This window comes from Epinephelus lanceolatus, chromosome 1 (assembly GCF_041903045.1).
Source record: "Epinephelus lanceolatus isolate andai-2023 chromosome 1, ASM4190304v1, whole genome shotgun sequence".
In the NCBI taxonomy this organism is placed as follows: domain Eukaryota; kingdom Metazoa; phylum Chordata; class Actinopteri; order Perciformes; family Serranidae; genus Epinephelus; species Epinephelus lanceolatus.
The window spans coordinates 38,357,969-38,370,913 of NC_135734.1; the positions used below are offsets into that span (position 1 = coordinate 38,357,969).

Below are 12,945 nucleotides of genomic sequence, written 5' to 3' on the forward strand. Positions count from 1 at the left end.
TACCTGGATTTGGCAACAAGAATTTGACCTTATTAAAGAAGATGTGTTTTTTATATCATCACAATTAAGTTAACGAACCATGACTTAAGAGAAAGAAGACATTATTTCTGGTTTGGTACATAAAGATTTTTTTAATTCATTGCAGCCACAAACTAGTACACACAAGAACCGATTCATTAGTTTAACTTTCACTTTTAGTACTCTAAAATTGACAGATTTAGTGAACATAAAACTAGGGTTACATTAAAATGCTGTCACATCGTAATTCTTTTCATATAGTAAAGTCATTTTCATGTCTTACGCTCCTCCCTCCTCCATGAACACAAGCTGCAACACATCAGCCTTCTACCTCTATACTGCCTCAGATGAACTCAGCATGCACTTTGTTCACAGATACCATATTTAAGAGCATTTGTAATTTTGTTCTTGCATGTTCAAGTATTTCGAAAACATCATTATGCAGTTTTTGATTCTCAATAAATGTAAGGTGTCGTCAGTTTCCCTCAGGTTGACGTCAGGTGTTACTTCCTCAGGCCGCGCTTGGTTCTCCTACCCTTTGAACTGAGAATGAAGTGAAAGTCAGCAGAGAGCAGCCAGCACACAACCTACCCAACCTGTAATGCTTACTGAACTGTGTTTATTGCCTTCCATTAAAAAAACATATTTGTCTTGTAACGTTATGATTTATTGTCTCATGCTGTCACCGATCTTTTCATTCCAGCGATCCTGAGAAATTTAATTTGTTCTGCTGATGCAAATAAGGCACGCTCTGTAGCCGCATTTGAAATGTAAATTATTTTAGGGAAATTGTTGCCACAGAAAGGAAATTTCAGATATCTCCTCACATGTGGATGAGACAAACAACCTTCCTCTTAACAGTCTTAACCTTTGGATTTATTGACGTTAACTTTTTGCAGCAATATGCTCATAGTTCAGAATTTGGGCATAAGATGTTTTCTTACAGTTGCATGGAACAACTGCAGACCAGAATCTGTTTGATAAGGCATTCTGAAACTACTATTTTACAGTCTCATCAGGTCAGTGTAAAGTCTGGTCCCAATGCAGTTCATCTCTCTACAGCAGTTGACCCAAATATTTAAAGCACCATCTACCTGTTGTGACCCATCATGACAGGGTGCATCTCAATGAGCTGTGCAAAGCTCAACTTAAGATAATTTTCCTCTCTCAGATGGCAAGTTTTATAATTTCATTTAATTTGAATAGCCTATTTTTTTAATTTTAAAAGGATGATACAAAGATTAAAGAAAAATGTACATAGATTTTTGCTTTTCCCAAATAATCTTCTTGTGACTCCTTCCAGGGGCCCCGACCCCAGGTTGGGAAACCTCTGCTCTACAGAGAGCTGCTGTTGGCTTCACATTTGTTCTGAGAGCTTTTCATAGCTGTCTCCTTTTGTAAGGGATTAGCTACCAAATAGCTGACTGCTATCTTTATCTCTTGTTGCTACCGAGGTACCTGACCCCTGCAGCTTCTTTATGAATACAGACATTTATCAGTTTTATTTGAAACTGACAGATTACAACACAGTCTCACAGAAATACATGCAATGCACACAACCTCTGAACAATGCTGTCACCATGAAAAGGATGCCTGTGCAAAGTCTTACACGAACAGTTGCAGTTTGGTTATTTAATTGAAAAAGACCATGATTTTGGTTAAATAACTACGTACGGGATGTAGGTGACGTAAATGTACATATTTTGCGTTGTTTCATAAAGGACCCACGTAAAGTACTTTGCTATGTAAAGTCTATAAAGTCACAAACACGTCCCCAGGAAGTGTGTCAGGCATTTAAAGCCAATTTTCATAGAGACCAAACGGTGGAATTACAACTTTGGGGTCTGTCACGCGGCGCCATTGGGCTCAAATAGACTTTTACCCATAGATTTGCATTGTGAAAGTGACATCTGTAAAAAAAATTTTTTTTTGAGCATCACAACCCCTGCAAAATGATTAATTTCACTATTGGGATTTGTTCCATTCGGTCCAATAACATTTGTAAAGTCTGGAAGAGCTGCACAATTAAATCATTTCATACCCAATCAAGTTAGCGGAGGGCTAAACCTGAAGTTAGCCACTCCGCTCACAAAAGTCTCTACTGTGCTTGCTCTGTGAGCCCAAAGATGTGGAGGATGCAGGTAATTCTTTACCTAGGAAATCAAACATTTTTGCCTTCATGCGCCACTGTGCAACTTTCATAGCGGGGACCCTGTCTCCAACACTATTTCCAGTTCTCTTTATACATCCATGGACATGAACAGTGATGTCCTGGTTGAAAATCCATGTTTGTTTGACCAATCCAACACACACAAACTTTCCCACTTGTGTGTCCACCATGACAAGAGATCGTCGTGTACTTTGCACTGCCATTGTTTTAGTGTTGCCAGCACATAATTTGAACACGTTTTGTGCCCACCACCGAGTAACACAATGTTCAGACTTACTGTCTGGGCTATGAATTATGTTTTTTTGCTGTACTTGAAGCTTTCTGAAAAACAAAAATCTGTTTCACTTAGAAAAAGAAACAACAACTGGCCAGCTCACTCAGTGTAAAAGTCCATTGTACAGGCAGGCAGTCCAAAAATACATCGAATGCACTCTGACTGTGGTTAAAAATCCTTATTAATACATGGATAAACTAACATGTTTAGACTAGAGAGTCTTCATCAGGGTGTAAAATGCATTGGAAACAGATGTGCAATTTAAGAACTCATGTCGGGGTCATGTGACATAGGTCATAGGTTTAGTAACAGGAAAAAAGGTTCAATGCCAAATTAAAAGAAAGGAAACAACAGTGAAATAAAGTAAGAATTGTTAGATATTGTGACATACCTGCACATTAAGTGGCACAAAATGAAAAATATAAGATATATATGACAAAGATAAGCAACAAGGAAATGTGATGGTTTTCCATGTATCAACAAAACTCTAGTTGATACAGTCAGAGTGCCTCAGATGCATTTTTGGACCGCCTGCCTGTGCCCTGGACTTTTACACTGAGTGAGCCAGCCAGTCGTTGTTTTTTATCCTTATGTGACTCTTTGCCCCATCATTGAAGAGCACCTGATTTTTTACAGCTAACTACGTGGTACCATAACCCAGTGCAGCAATCCTTTTTTTTTCTCAAAACCAAGGCTGTATTTCAAAGGGAGGCTTGTTTGAAATGATCAGTCATAGTATTTCAGTATTACTGGTTTGCAATGTAGAAGTCATATTCTGCAAGAAAACCATAAATGTGATAAAGCCTTATTAATAGCCTGAGCCCTCACTGCAGCACAGCCTACATGAGATCAGGAGGAGGGATCCAGATGATTTGGATGGTATCAGGACCCGGTCACTGTTTTATTGTGAGCTACATTAACACAGACGATATCACATAGCAGTTAAAAGATCTCTCAGCTGTTGCACCTCCGTTACAACCATCGCTCCTTCGAGACCGAGAGCATATATATGTTGCTCAGACACCCAAGCTTGCCCTTTGTTGAAATACCTCTCATGTACTCATTCCCTTTTTGTTTTCCACGTCCTGTTTGGCCACTCAGGAAACTTTAGTCCTGCTGTCGGGCAGCTGGCACAAACAGCTGCAACCGACGCCGCTTCAAACAAATGGAGAGCAGTGTTGCGAGAGAGGCGGTGGGGAAGTTGAAATAGGAGGAGGTGGAAACATGATGAGGTCACTAGGTGAACATTTACATCAGGGCAGGCTTATGAGTCTCGGCAGGGAACTACTGATCATTCCTTACCTGAATGTTGCTTCCTGCCTTTTTAAATAAACTCATTTAGTATTTGTATGCCCATCTTAATGAAAGATATACTCTGTTTTAAAGATATCAGACTACTATGTTATGAAAAGAGGCAGTGTCGGAGAAGTACTCAGACCTTTTACCAAAGTAAAAGTAGGCTACCAATACAGAATATGCTGTTGCAAGTAGAAGTCCTGCAATTTTTTTTTTTTTACTTGAGTAAAAGTATAAAAGGGTTAGGATCAAAATACACTGAAATACCAAAACTAAAAGTGCTAATTATGGAGAATGGCTCATTTCAGCATAATATTTATTATACTATTGGATTATAATTATTTAGGCATAAAGGTGCCACTTTAATTTTATAGCTGGTAAATGTGGGGGCAATTTTATGTATTAATATATGTTTTATAAATTATATTGTATAGGCTATATTCACTCTGGAGTTAAATTAAGTCTTATTGTGTATCAACTTGAAAATTAACTTCTTGATATGATATTAAACTAGCAGTTTTTACTAGTACTAGTAAAAAATAAACATAGCTGAGTAAAAAGTACAATATTTACCTCAATTGTTGTGAAATGAAGTGTACAGTAGCATAGAGTGGAATAAGTACCACAAAATTGTTGTTTAACCACAGTGGACTACTTGAGTAAATGTAGGCCTACTTACTTACATTCCACCACTGGAAAAAAAAGGTGACAGCTGGGGTCCAGCACATTTTTTTATATAGCACATAACATAAAACTGTACATAACATATAACGATAAAAACTAGCAAATTTTAAATAAATAGATATAATAATAATAACAATAATAGTAATAGTAATAATTCTGTGTAGTCGCACTCAAGAAAAACAAAAAAAGCATATGTTCCATGCATAACGTGTTAGGCCCTGATCACACATACAAAGTGTTTTAGCAGCTGGAGGCAGCTTTTTGTGATTGTTTTAATGAGAATGAAACTGTTTTTGCGTTGCTACCCGCCTCATGTTTCAGTGCTCTAGGTGCCTGGCGTTTTTGCCGGAGTGCTCTGAACTCCTGGAGTTGAAAAAACTTCAACTCAGAGCAGAAAAATGGCCCAAGTCATCTCTCTTTTTTATCTCATTGTCCAACCGGATGATTTGAGAGGCGGTCCTTCTGTGGTGGTCATGACAACAAGTTTACAGTTGGTAACAGTGGAGGAGAACATGGTGGTAGCGGTTGCCAGATGTCCAGAGCTATACAGCCAGATGATAGACAACAGGTTGGTGCCCCCGAGTCATCCTAAAATATGCCTGGAAACAACCACCCTCGAGGTGAAGCTCCTGGACCAACTGGTGGTACTCCCTGTGATCCACCCTCTTTTTAAGGATCTCATGTACCCACACAGATCTCTGTTTCCCTGTGCCCAGGAAACGATTTGCTAACAGCCTCTCACCCTCAACCAGAGCTACAGTAAGTACCCTCTGCCTGTCCACTTTAGGAACTAGATACTAATTACTGTAACAAAAACTAGATTGACTACACGGGAAAGTTCGTGTAAGAACGTGATGAGGTGCCTTGAAACAATAAAAAGACTCAGCAAGCTTTTTTTTCCACTACTGGCATTCAATTTTAAAAAAAGGCAGTGCGGTGTGCCTCACATTTTGCAACCTCCAAAACGCCTCCTGTGTGATCAGGGCCTTAAAAGGCACTGAATGAAATCGTAATATGTGCACCATGATGTTAGCATCTATGAACAATACTTACACTTTCTGATGATCACTGACCCGGTTTCTTAGCACGGTGATCTGTGAAAAAGATGTTTGAACGTTAATCGACATTCACTAAAGCCAAAATACAGTAAAACGCCTATTTGCTCAAAACTGAATCCGACTTTTTAAACATTTGTTTCACCATTTAAAAAAAGTGACGCCAAGAAATGTGCCTGAAAAAAAAAAAAAGACGATTTAGTAAAATTTAGAAACTGCAGTCACTGAACTCTGACTGGGTTAAGTCAAAGCTACCTGGTGAAATGGCCACAGCTAGCATAAGCTGAAGGTTGATTTCTCTACGTTTTTGAAATAGTTCCCTGTGATTGATCATAGTTTGACAGCCGACACATAAATCAATAGCTGAAACCCATCACGATTGAGGAAGAGAAGTAGACTAACACTTGCTAAATTAGCTTGTCCTGCTAACACCTAGAAAGTAGCAGTAACTGCCATCTCACTCGCTGACTCTCATGGAAGTTCTGCAAATTAATGTTGTTAGACCTCATTTAAATCACATGTTTAAATATGTTAAATTATAGATTATTTAATTGTACTTGTTCAACATTGAGTTGAGGATGATAGAAACTTGATTATTACAACTAATCTGTGAAACAATTTGGCTAACTAGCATCAAAACTTAGCCCTGTTTTCTCTTCACAGTTTACTGCTGCAAAAGTGCACTCTTAGATGCTCCTGTGGGAGATGAATCATCATAAAGTGTGCTCTAGGGTGGCCTAAAAATGTATGCAGTGCTGTGGAAAGTCTATGGGAAACCTGCTGGTGCCCTTTTATATTTTTCACCCCTGCCTCTCAGACAGCCTGAGTCTGCCACTGCTGTTCTCTGCTTTTGTAGTGCATTATATATGTTCGATATAATTATATTTAATTTCTCAAACTTAGCTTTTTAAACTTTTTCTGCTACTTCATCTCATCTCATGATCTTTGCCTGAACTCCGCTCACAGTAACTGACAAAACTGGTCATCAGATATTTAGTTTATATAAGGAAATGTTGTCATAAATCTTTCTGTCACGGTCTGTTTACAGTTTGGCCTGAGTCCCAGAGTCCCTGGTGATGTTTACATGATTATAATGCCACCACAAGAATCTATGTACATGTGGGGTGGCTGTGGCTCAGGAGGTAGAGTTAGGTTGTCTACCAGTCAGAGGACTGGGAGTTTGATCCATTGCCATTAGAGTGTACGTGTCGAAGTGATCATACAGGTGGCACCTTGTATGGCAGTCTCAGCCACAACAGTGAATGGTGCTTGTGTTGAAAAGAACTTACCTCATACTTTTGCTTCGTGTACTGATCCTTAAGGTCAAATTTCTCAGCCTCCAGCTGGCGCATCCAATCCCACAATTCCTTGGCTTTTTCCCTGCATCGGCACAGAGAAGGCAGTGGTAGATCATGAGAAGTATCTGGAATGAGTCTAGAGACTGTTTTCTTGCTGGATTTTTATTTTTACCTGAGTTTGTCCTCTTTCATGTGCTCAACATTCAACTCTTTGCGTCGATCACTCAGGATCTTCTTCTTCTTTTCTCTTTCCGTTTGTTTCTTTTGGCCGGGTTGTGTCTGCTGGTCAGGGAGAGGGATGTGTACATATACACAGGAGGTTAGTGCACCTCTAATCTAGCATATGACATGTTTTAAAGATACAGAAATTCTTCACCTTGTATCCAGTGAAGGTCAAGTTGGACAGAATCATTTTCTTCCTCGCATCATCGTCTGCTTTCTTCTTCGCCTCTCCCTCTTCTTTTTTTGCTTTCTCTTCCTGTCATGGTACATTTGATCACTCATGTTAGTTTAATTGAAGTTGTTAGTATACTTTATAGTTGGGAATGAAATATTTGCACTTTGAAAAAGCCAGTTCTTAAAATGTTTCTGTAGCTGATAGGGTTCAGGAAGCTTGTCCGTCTTACAGTGATGATCTGTAAATGTTATTTGTCCTCGTATACGTACAGCTAGTTTGTTCTGCCGCTCTCTTTCTCTTTCTGCCCGGATCTTCATCTGCTCTGCTCTCTCTGACCTGCGTGCCTCCTGAAGCAGGAAGGAAAATTTTACACACCACAACAAAATCCTGTAAACTCAAAACTGAAAGACAGCACTTGATTACTGGAGACAAAACGTGTTACATATTGCAGTAGAAGATATGGACATACAATGCGATCTGTGAGGCTGATGAGCTCCTCTTCCTCCTTCTTGCGCTGCTCGAAGTGAGCATCAATCAGAGAGTGGAGCTCGGTCAGGTCCTTCTCCATTCGTTTTCGATGAATGTCCTGAAATTATAGCAAGAAGTTGAAACGTGAGCATATCCAACAATCTGCCTTCCCTTAAAAAAAGACAGCTTGCAGGTGTAACTTTGATCAGTCCTGAGATGAACTCACATCAAAGTCCACTTTTTCTCCTTCTGGGATTTTGGGCGCTGCCAAGCCGGGCACAAAACCAGCCCTGAGGAGGAAGATGGAAAACTCTTTTCATCTTAATGTGTCTTACACAGAGAATTATTTTTCAATTTAAGTTGTATGAATATATTTAAACTCTGGTCTTACTTTATCTTGCGCTTTGCGTCTTCTGTGTGTGCATAAAAAAGCAAAGTAAAATCTTTAGTTTGTGAAGCAACTTATTTTAAAAAACGAAGGACTTTATGCATGAAACATCCCACAGAGCAACATTTTTTCTGCTGTTGCACAAACATAGCCTTTGTTCTGCCTAAATAAGCGGTCCATACCTCCTTCATTCTCCCCTGCAGCATCTGCTGAAAGATGAGAGGGTCAGTGTTGAGACAACAGTGAGTGAACATGAGAAAGTGCAGGTTACACTGACATGTAGAGAATTATGACACTGATAAAAAGGGTCACAGGTGACTCTCAGGAAGGATTTTAAAAGTGCAGTAGTTGTAAAAATGTGTTTTAAGTTTCATTTAAAAGATTATTGTCCACCAGTATGTGATATTTAGTAAAGTTTTGATTTGACTTTGTTATAAAATGAGAAAAAAAGATTTCACTCTCAACACTCTTAATTTGTTTTTTTTAAAAGTCCTTCTGGTTTAGCAGGCCGCAATACAAGTAAATCAAGTGTTGTTGCTCTCCTATTGGTCTGTAATTTAAGAAAGGAGTCGCTGTCAGCAATGATGGAGCTGGAATCACAAAGCAGTCGACTGAGGCAACATAGCTGACCATCATCTCCTGTCAGTGATGATGGACCCAGCCAGAGAGGAATGCAGACGTGGCTTCTCTCAGGGAGTTTTTAAGAGGCCCCTTTAGATTATTATCACAGATAACTCATACGTGTCTCCACCTGAGTCCCTGTCATGTAACTAGCAGGCAGAAAGTACATGCGTCTATCAAATGTTTTGTTCTTTGTATTTTTTTTTGTCATTGATTATTTATTTATTTATCGTTCATCAATTTAAGGGTGTCAGGGTAGTTAAATAATATTTCTGTATCCACATGATTTTTAGATTAATATTTGGTCAGTGGCCCTCAGCCTCAGATACTGATGTACAATGAAACCCTAGTAGCGGTATGTGATGCACTGGATGGCAGCAGTTTTAATGCTCTGAGCACCTACAGTAGTATAAAGCAGTGGTTCTCAAATGGTGTGCTGCAACACACTGGTGTGCCATGGGATTTTGTGATAACCGTACATTATTATTGCAATATTCAACTGGGCCTGTAGAAAAAGTTATGAATTGATTTTTAATTGACTGTATCAGTATGTTTTGTGCACCCATTTGCTAATAAAGAGGCAAACTCTAGCTAAAATATTTTAATTTAATTTAATTTAATTTTAATTTAATTCAATTTAATTTAATTTAATTTAATTTAATTTAAAAGCTTCACAGGGAAATTATTTGTTGCCATTTGTGCATGAGGATTGTGTGTGACACATCAGAAGCCTGGGTTGGCAGTCATTGTGAGGGATGATAACATTTTAACATTTAAAGCCGTGAGTGGGACAATGGATCGCTTTATTGTACAGAGAAAATTACAACAAAGCACCAGCGAAGACGAACTAACACCCAAAGAAAAGAGTAAAACTGTCAGTATCACAAAAACTGCCTGTCTTATTTTTCCTTATTTTTATTGTCTTATGTTGTGATAGGAGTGATAACACACGTTAAAGAAGCTTTTGTCCACAGATATAAATACAGGTGTGCCTTGTGATTCTGGTGCCTTGGGCACAAAAAGTTTGAAAACCACTGGTATAAAGAGCAGAAAGTCTGCATAGGGTGGGTGATGGGTCAAACAAACTCTTGACTTTCACCCAGGAGCTCGCTGTTTGTGTCCTGTGTGAAAGGCTATTAAGTTACGTTAATAGCAACATAGTGTGCTAATATGTGTAGCATACTACTCTAGTGACTTTTAACATTGCGTAATGTTAGTAACAAACTTACTTATGTTAAGCCAAACCATGATGTTTTTTTTCTAAACCTAACCGAGTGCTTTTGTTGCCTGAACCCAGGCCCTCAGGAAGTGCACACAGGAAGTGGCTTTGAAGCCAATATTTGTTATGGCCAAACAGGTGACATGATGCCCTCTGGCCCCAAAACACTTTATTCCTCTACTGATGTACATGGTGTAAAAAACATCTGTAAATCAGTGGATACATTTTTTTTTAAATGTCACCACCCAAATGACTCATTTCACTATCAGGATTTGATCAGTTCGGTCTGGTAACATTTGTAAAGTCTAAAGCCCAGATGATGCGCAGCTGGTTCCAATCATCTGGGTAATTTTATCTGCAACAGCTGAATGTTTTGGCTTCATGAAGAACCACAGAGCAGTTTTCATAGGAATGACTGCGGCCCTGCTTTCAGCGCTGTATCCAATTCTCTTTACGCATCCATACCTAAACCTGAGGAGGTACACCTAAAAACAAAGTGTTTAACCTGTATTGTAAATCTATTTTAAAAAAGAGCCTGTATGCATTTAATGTGCCGAAACTGTGCATTTCCTGTAAAAACAGAAGTTTATTTTGAAAAGACACAATGCATGTAACAAGAGTAAATTGACACGCCGTCCTCGTGCATCCAAAACTGACACAGGAGGATACCTAGCATGCCATATTTTGACATACAGGGCCACTGACCAAGTGTTGGCATCTTCGGCAACTTGGGAGTGAGACTGTGTTGTAAATTTACCTTTAAAAACCAAACTGCACAACTCAAAATGAAAGTTTCAACAATAACTGCATTTTCAGCAAGTATACAGGTACATCAATGGTGTTAGAGACAGTATCACATCATATTCTCAGACCAATGTATCATCACTGTCCAGTGAAAATCATGTATCTCCTGGTCATCTGGAGTGTAGTAAAGTTAAATAAACCATTTACAACATTTAGCTAAACAACTTGGCTGTTTTACGAGCTTATGAAAAACATTTAGAGGTTTTGGAGAGACATGGTTTTTCTTAAACAGTGACAATACATTGTACACGTAGGCTGCACTAGTAGACTACATGGTTGCCAACAGTGTGTTAGGAAAAAGGTCACATCTATTGATAGCTAGCATGCAAACAGATATTAGCATCAGTAATACTACCTTCTAACTCCTCCTCCTCCTCCTCCTCCTCCTCCTCTTCCTCCTCTACTACCTCCTCCACCTCTTCCTTCTCTTCCACCACCTCCTCCTCCTCTGCTATCTCTTCCTCCTCCACCTCCTCATCCCCTTCTGTGCAAAGCAAGCATGAAGAGTTAGCGAGCAAACAATGTATAAAAATCTCATACAGCATTTAGATTGACATTATTTCTCGGTGTATTTTTGACAGTGCCTTCAAAACCAAGACAAGATGTTAAATGAAAAATATTAAAATATCTCTACATAGAATTTTCTTATATTTGAGCTTGTGCTATTTCATTTTTCATATATCCCACAAACTGCCAATTTTAGGGTGAATTTGAGGAAAAAATCAAGGCATTTAAGGTTTTTTTTTTCACTAAAAGTGTTTGAACTTATATATTTTGTGCAAGAAACGAAACTGAAGTTCCTTTGATGTTGTAAGTTGATAAAAAGGCTACATTTCGCCGTCTGCATACGTCTCCCACACCTGCAGGGCGCGCCACCTGCCACAAACTAGACAGCACAATTGAAGTGTTGACACATTTGAAGTCTCTTTCTCATTATAATTGTTGTCTGTGAGCGTCTGTAGCCTGCTAATTCTCATTCTGAAAATTCTCAGTGTTGTAACAGTAATTAACCTTGATCTGTGTCTCAAACTGTGCCTTCTGGGGTCCCTAAATCTGTGGGAATTTGGCCTCGAAAGTCCTTGAAAAGTCTGTGAATCTGATAGTTAAGAGATATGGGAACCCTGCATTCATTTGTTTATACAGTTGTTGGCAATGGAGGATATACAGCTTCTTTTAAATGACACTCTTTCATTTGAATATTCCTTTTTTAAATAAAGCTGTGCAGATGGAGACTTTCTGATTCCCATCTTAATTCCACTTGTAACAGAGGTAATTTTGTCATTTTGCCACCAGCCTTCCCACAGTTGCCTTTTGCTTTTGCACTTTTTGCAAAGCAGTTTAAATGCTGTCGTTCTTGTACCGAACATGTCTCCTCATTGAGCTTCTGTGGGAAAACGCAACACCAGGCCTTTAGTCAAAGTCCCTTTAGCCACAGAGGGTAACTTAACCTCTTTGCACTGCAAAGCAGGTAAGCCAACCTGCATTTAGAGGACCTCTTACAGGCACACAGATGAAAGTGGGTATTGTGCTTGTACTGCTGTCTTCCCAAAGGTCCTCTATTGAGAACATAAGCTGACCTACATTGCTCTCTAACAGCGACTCTACCCCACGTAGAGGGGGACAGGTGCCGCTTAGTTTCAGGGACAGCGGGGCTGTACAGTGGCTCGCATGGACAGCCTCACAAAGGCAACAGAAATAGAGGTAAGAGCCTTTATCTCTTTGATGGCGACCCATTGCCCTATTTGAATTGAAAGGACAGATCCACTGGGATGTGAATACTAGGTGACCTGGCTCCAGCCTCAGACAGAGAGGACTGACGGAGAGGACAAAGGTCAATCTGGCAGAAGGGCTCAAGGACGGCAGCTGCTCCTACAGTGGCACCAGCACGCCAAAAATACAGTATGCTGTATGGTGAGAGCCGGCAGCTTAGCAGATGCTGTGTGTTAAGTAACTATAAATGCGAGGCTCAAGTGTGTAAAGCAGGTAACAAAGTAGCAGGAAAAATACGACCAGTGTCTAGAGGTTGAAGCATTTAGAAGCTAACATTGTTTTCATAGATATTGTTTGTATGAAAGTACATACACACCCAGCCCAGTCTCCAGGAGTAAATGTTGGAATTGTACATTTATGCAAACCGCAGATTTGTTGTTGTTGCTTTATATATATCAACATTTCCAAAGTGACATAGTCCTGATTCATATATATGAGCTGACTTTGTCATTAGGAAATGGAAGCAATGGTGAATAACGTGAC

The 12,945-nt window shown here is 39.3% G+C and overlaps 1 protein-coding gene across 3 annotated transcripts in view; it reads right to left on the reverse strand.

Annotated features, from left to right (window-relative positions):
• Positions 1-101: 101 nt before the first annotated feature.
• Positions 102-12,945, reverse strand: part of LOC117257122 (troponin T, cardiac muscle isoforms) — a 62,085-nt gene continuing 49,241 nt past the window's right edge. The window contains exons 1-10 of one of the 3 annotated variants that reach the window (XM_033627039.2): positions 8,231-8,263; positions 8,052-8,073; positions 7,887-7,950; positions 7,662-7,778; positions 7,462-7,539; positions 7,172-7,273; positions 6,968-7,077; positions 6,787-6,877; positions 5,496-5,536; positions 102-561 (exon numbers count right to left, since the gene is read on the reverse strand). In XM_033627039.2, coding sequence (XP_033482930.2) covers positions 522-561; positions 5,496-5,536; positions 6,787-6,877; positions 6,968-7,077; positions 7,172-7,273; positions 7,462-7,539; positions 7,662-7,760 — 561 coding nt within the window. In that variant the 5' untranslated portion in view covers positions 7,761-7,778; positions 7,887-7,950; positions 8,052-8,073; positions 8,231-8,263 and the 3' untranslated portion in view covers positions 102-521. Of the gene's footprint in view, positions 562-5,495; positions 5,537-6,786; positions 6,878-6,967; positions 7,078-7,171; positions 7,274-7,461; positions 7,540-7,661; positions 7,779-7,886; positions 7,951-8,051; positions 8,074-8,230; positions 8,264-11,055; positions 11,253-12,945 lie in introns of those variants that run through there. The other 2 variants (XM_078170198.1, XM_078170203.1) reach the window with 2 other exon arrangements.